Source organism: Oryzias latipes, chromosome 4 (assembly GCF_002234675.1).
Source record: "Oryzias latipes chromosome 4, ASM223467v1".
In the NCBI taxonomy this organism is placed as follows: domain Eukaryota; kingdom Metazoa; phylum Chordata; class Actinopteri; order Beloniformes; family Adrianichthyidae; genus Oryzias; species Oryzias latipes.
The window spans coordinates 22,183,097-22,188,985 of record NC_019862.2 but is presented as its reverse complement, the minus strand read 5'-3'; the positions used below and the strand labels follow the sequence as shown (position 1 = coordinate 22,188,985).

At 39.9% G+C, this 5,889-nt stretch overlaps 1 protein-coding gene across 1 annotated transcript; it reads right to left on the bottom strand.

Moving 5' to 3' along the window:
• Positions 1 to 584: 584 nt before the first annotated feature.
• Positions 585 to 5,396, bottom strand: atpaf1 (ATP synthase mitochondrial F1 complex assembly factor 1). The gene is made up of 9 exons (XM_004068132.4): positions 5,167 to 5,396; positions 4,088 to 4,196; positions 3,958 to 4,020; positions 3,819 to 3,881; positions 3,681 to 3,731; positions 1,827 to 1,874; positions 1,629 to 1,724; positions 1,420 to 1,527; positions 585 to 1,340 (listed from the first exon to the last, which is right to left on the bottom strand). The coding sequence occupies exons 1-9, from the start codon at positions 5,379 to 5,381 to the stop codon at positions 1,161 to 1,163; spliced, it is 933 nt and encodes a 310-aa protein (XP_004068180.1). The 5' UTR covers positions 5,382 to 5,396; the 3' UTR covers positions 585 to 1,160.
• Between the last annotated feature and the right edge of the window lie 493 nt (positions 5,397 to 5,889).

Sequence of the window (5,889 nt, the reverse complement as noted above, 5' to 3'; positions counted from 1 at the left end):
GTGTGTACGGGCCTTAACAGTCTGCGTCTGGGTAAGATGCAGTTTGGTTCCCCACGAGCCTCACCGCTGTCACATTGTTATAATAAAGATCAGTAGTGACACACTAATTTCCAAAATGTTGTCATAAAGGAAAAAAAGGTTGAAGTGGAGTGCTGAGCTCTCCAGGAATAATGGACAGAGGTTTATTTGTTTATGGAGCTGAAAGTAAAACCTGCGTGCTTGGTATGTCATCAACAGGTTGGCGTGCTCAAAGAATACAACATTAAGCATCACTGAGACTCACCATAAAGAGAAGTTTCACCATTTGCAGTTAAGAAAAGATTGACCAACTATTAGCTGAACTAAAAAACAACTGTCTGCATTTACTGCAAACATGGCGTCAGTTATGAAGCTCCCTTATTGCAAACAACTTGGTAAAAACATACAAACCTTTTCGGATGTTGAAGGTATGTAAAAAGGCTGCAGAAGTCTTGTACCCCAAAAAGCAGTCGACCCTAACCAACCTGAGTCTGTCAAGGATTACGATTACAGATCCAACATCTCTGAGGAGTCTTGGGCACCAAATGAAGGAATCCAGACATTTATTGCATTTTCGGTTGCTATTTATTGCACCAACATCACAGATGTTGCACAGCTGTGCATATTAGTTAGAGGTTTTGAAGACAGCGTCACAGCCGAGTTTCTTGAGCTTGTTCCTGTGATGGACACAACAGCTGATGACATAGGCAGCTCTCTAGTTACTGCACTGGACAATGTTGGAGGGAACTGGTCACATGATGACAGTCTGGTCACTGATGGCGCCCCATCAAAGGTCAGGAAGAAGGCAAGTTTTGCCACAAAACTCAGACAGCCACCCAGGAAAAGATTCTTGGACATTTCATTGTGTTTTGCACACTTGAATGACAGCACAAACAATTTGAGCTCCTCAGGAGTAAAAGAAATCTGTGAGGATTCTAGAGTCATGCATTTTGGACCCTAAAGGAACCAAAACATCTGAATATCCTGGTGATACTGTGGTATCAAGTCCTTCCAGAGCTCCTAGTTCCTTCAGCCGCTACACTTTCCACCATTTGTCCTCTCAGTTTGTGTACAGACCGCGGCAGACAGCGGTATCAAGACGGCAGCAGCTGAAACCAAACTTTGGGTCGTCCTGAGTACTCTCAGGAAAGCTGTGGAGAAGCAGAACCGAGCCCGCTCTGCTCCAGCTCTGCTATCACCGACATGTGTTTGAAGTCGGCGGGGTGATGGTTGAAGGTCTCCACCAATCGGTACGTTTCCTGCCTCTGCGTGCCGTAAAACAGCTGCACCTGATTGGCCAAGCACTGAGCCTCTTGGACAGTCTGCAGAGATGAGGAACATGCAGGTTGGTATCTCTGAACAACAATTTTTTTAAATTTATTTTATTTTAAACAAACTTACTACAAACTTGGAGTCCATCTCTGCCGTCATGAGCACCACGCCCTTCCTTTCCTTCAGCTCCGGGTAATGGTAGAGGATGAGCTGACTGGGCGCGTTCTCCCCGAGAGTCTGCCAACGAGCCGTCAATTAATCACACGCAGAACTAAAGAGGAGGAAGCTGAGGTTTCCCGAGCAGCTCCTGAAAGCACCGTGAGAAGGGAGACGTTCACCTGGACGTTGATGAGGGACGTAAAGTGGAGCTCATGTCCGGACCACTGAGCCACAAAGAACTCGTAACCCTCCTTCCGAGGAAGCGCGTAAAGAAACTGTGGAGACAGGTAACCGTGGCAACACAAACAGATGAAGGATGCCGGCTAGTTGCAGAAAAGGAACTTGAGTAAACTGATGACACTTTGTGGAGGTCTCACCATGGGGCAGGACTTGGATCTGCTGAACATCACCTCATAGATGTTTGACTGGAAAAGGAAGAAGACAGATCCTCACTGCTGAAGCTGAGGCTCGTCACATGAAAAACTCGACAGTAGATTCTTGATTTTATCAGGAAACATAAACACAAAAGTTAAATACACCCAATGAATGACTTTAAGAACTAACCAAGAAGCTTTTTTTATTTCTGTGGAGGAAATTTATTTCCTTCTTTGCAAAATCTTTTTCCTTATGGGGAATTGTCTTTCATATAATGTCAGTTTATGATCCAGAAACGGCTTCTGATCTTTTTAGATGTGAACTTGCTGGTGTGTTTGGGTCATTGCTTTGCTGCTCTTGACCTTCAGATCAAGAACGGATGAGGAACGTTGCAATGCAACAGGTCTGAATTCACAATCAAAGTGATTAGTAGACCCATACCATCACACTGCCACCACCATGCATGACTGTTGAAATTTTCCCCCTATTTATTTAATACTGTAAAAGCTTTCCAGAAGTTGATTCACTTTGTTTTAAGATGTTTCAAAGTCACTGCTCAAGGCGTGTGATTATAAATCTGACGCGCGTGGGAGGAGCTACCATCAAAGTTTTTTTTTTTTTACCTCATTCAGAGATCCATTTGATATATTTTGAAGAGATCTACAAAAGCGTGGATGAGCAGCGCACGTCTGGGTTCATGGATTACATGAAATCTTTCCACCTTTATCCACCTTTGTCATGGCAGGGAGAACACGTCAATGTAAGGGCGGGGTCATCTAAGATAGCACAAGGGTTAAGTAAACGTATTTCTTTTTCCAAGTTGCAATACACAATAATGCACCTTGTTTAAATGGGCATCTCAGGTATTTTTTTTTTTACATGTAGGAACAGCTTGAGTTAAATAAGTCAATAATGTTTTGTTCTTAAAAATAGGACTGTTTTAAAGTGTTATATACTTATTTATTTATTTATTTATTTGTATATTTACATATATATATTTGAAGCTTTTCAGAAAATAAATTGTAGGCTTTTATCTTGTTTTTTCTCCTTTCTAAGTCAGATATTTTCAATGGGTTTAACTCCCATTAACTCGGTCCAGTTCTCTAAAACCTGCTTTTAACTGAGTTAGTGAGGTCTGCAGTCTTTGCTTCTTTTCTGACCTCCTGAGTCCAGGTTGTGTTCTGGGAATCATTTTGGTCGGTCAGGAAGTGCTTGGAAAGTTCTTCAAAGTTCTGAGTTTCCTCCATGAGTGGATTGCAGCTCTCACTGTGGATATTTGGGCCTGGGAGCTCCAGAAAAGTCACTGACACATCAGTAGCTTTAGATCTCCTCTTTTTTTTTTGAATAGCAGCACGATAATGGGTTTCTTTATGAATTGATTGCATTCAGACAGCTTCTTTTGCCGTAATGTATGATCAGAACTGATTTTAGCTAAAATGATTTATTTCCCTAAAAAACCCCAACGATTAAACTTTGTTTCAGTTCGACAGCATCTCCAGCAATGTGTCAGGAATCCAGCCAAGTATTTCTGAATAAAGATGTGAAAAATAGCGTAAAAATGAAGAAACCAAACAACAGGTTTTATTTTAGCTTTAGGACTTTTTTGATTTTTTTAGACTAATTCCAAACCATGTTTTATCCTAAAGAGAGCACTAAATGTAGTTCAACTTGTTAGTATTCTTTTATAAAATATATATATAATTTTTAGGTTTGAGATGATTTTATTTTCTAGAAATCTGGAAAAAAATCTAATTTCAAATTCAGAAAATAAATCTTTTATTTAAAATAATAAAAAGTAAACTCCACAAAACAGAAAGTTTGTCCCACAAAAACATAAAATCTGAGGAGCAACTCACTGGGATGGCGGCGCTGATTGTGTCTTTACTTGAATAATATTTCATCCACAGCTGAACAATAAAACAGAGCAGACGTTATGCGACCTGGGGTCAAAATCGATGTGATTTTAAATCTGAAGCTGCAGTGAATGGCTTCACCTCTGCCACCTCCTCCCCCGTTTTGTCCTCGATCATCTGAAGATTCAGGATGGACGACAAAGTCTGCAGGAAACCCAGTTTATTCCTTAGAAAGAACAAGCAAAGTATTAATGTGATCTGCTTGAAATACTGAACTCACCTTGTTCTTGGTAAAACCTCCTGATACTCCATCACTGCCGGACGTCTTCCCTTTTTTTCCCGCCTGCAGGAAAACCAAAGAAGCTTAAAAATGTCGCGCTTTGGTCCAAGTTTCCGTGTAGGTGCTTCACCTCCTGCTCCATGAACCGCACAAACTCTGCCTGCTTGGAGTGGCCCAGCACTTCTTTCTTTGCCTCTTGCCTTTTCTCCAGCCGAGCCTTGAACTCCTGGGGCTTGGCACTGAAAGGAACATAAATGATATACAAAAATTAATAGTTTCACTGTAGTTTTATAGCTTGCATAAACTTCCAGCTAATACACAGGAAGTGAGATAAAAGGTCAATTTAAATGATGTCTGGGACAAGATCATAGACCAACAAAAACCCACAAAGACCAGCTTGGTGAGAAGACGACAACAGTTGGCATGATTATCTACAAACAAAAATGTTTTTTTGTTTTTGTTTTAAAGGATCCTCACTGAAAACCTCTTTTTCTCAGGCATATAAAATAACCCAGCTTGACTGGAATCAACTTTGGTCGGTCTGCAAATCTTAATCCCACAAAATAGGAAAAGAATTATCGTGGGGAGAAAATTTGAATTCTATTTAGGGACAAACCAAATTAACAGAAAATAAAATTACTAACCTTTGAAATTTGAGACAAACAAAACAATAATTCCTATTTACTGGATGCTTTTATTCTGAAATGATTTATATATTATGTATAAAAAAAGTCCATACATCTCTATTATTATTCTTTTTTCCACAGTTTACAACCATTTAATTTGCTTTAAGGTTGTCATGTATGCTTAACTTATTTTGTTTAAATATAAACAAATTTACATTCAAATACATCTAAGAAATATTATTTGTTCCAATCTTTTTTTTTTTTTTTTTTGGATCTTGACATTAAATTACAATAAAAGGTTAAAAAAAGGAACATTAGTTTGTCTTAAAAGCACAGCCTAAATTTAAGATTAACATAACTCTAAATATATATATATCCAGATTGCTGAATATCTTTTAAAATAGTACGTAATCTTTTGGATTAAATGTAAACCGGAATTTGTATTTTGATAGATTTAATTAAATCTGCACATTTAGACATTTGCTAATCTGCAGATTACTAGTTTTATACAAGCGAGGCTTTAATTACAGCCGCATATTACATGATGATATGATATGGGTTTGTAACTTTGTTAGCCGCTAACCTGCGCAGCATTTGGATCTTTTCCTGGTACTTGTTGTAGAACGGGTTCTCCTCCAGTTCGGGTTCCTTCCGCACCGAGAAGGCTCGGAACTGCGCCGGGACCAGCCCGGGCATGAGCGTCCTGATGCCGGCGGCTCTGACCGCTAACATGCCCCGGTATCGGCAGGACATCTGAACCACCGCCGCTGACATCTTTTCTCCGTTCCGTTCCCACATCTATGATACTCCGGCGGAAAACGAATGCTAAACTTTGGTTCCGGCAGAGTTGAAATGGGGTGCAAAGAGAGATTTAAATTGTATTTTGACTCAAAAATGTAAACTTGTAAAACGTGTACAAGAATATTATAGTTAAATGAAGACAATGTCAAGAAAATACTTAAATAAAGTGTTTCATAGACAACATAGTTGTTTAATAAATCATAATAATAATAAAAGGTACTTCATTGATTCCCCAATAGGGAAATTGTTCTCCGCATTTGACTTATCCCCTGGGGGAGTGGTGAGTGCTTGGGAGGCAGCAGTGTTAAGGGTCTTGCCTAAGGACCCTCACTGGGTGATGTTAATTGCTCGCCATTGATACGGTAATTGACCCAGTACCATTGTTTACCCCCCTCTGGGAATTGAGCCCTGGATTCCTGCATGGTAGCCTCTCACCTTGCCAACCAAGCTACCCAGCCGCTACCCAGCTGCATGGAAACTGGAAAAAAAAAAAGATAAACTTTCT

What these genes read in the sequence shown, in the direction of transcription:
- atpaf1 (XM_004068132.4), bottom strand. Translation starts at nt 5,381, where the DNA reads ATGTGGGAACGGAACGGAGAAAAGATGTCAGCGGCGGTGGTTCAGATG. An exon ending in AAGATCCAAATGCTGCGCAG is followed by an intron (nt 4,197 to 5,166) that starts GTTAGCGGCTAA and finishes TGTTCCTTTCAG; the next exon opens with TGCCAAGCCCCAGGAGTTCA. An exon ending in CAATCAGCGCCGCCATCCCA is followed by an intron (nt 1,875 to 3,680) that starts GTGAGTTGCTCC and finishes TTCCTTTTCCAG; the next exon opens with TCAAACATCTATGAGGTGAT.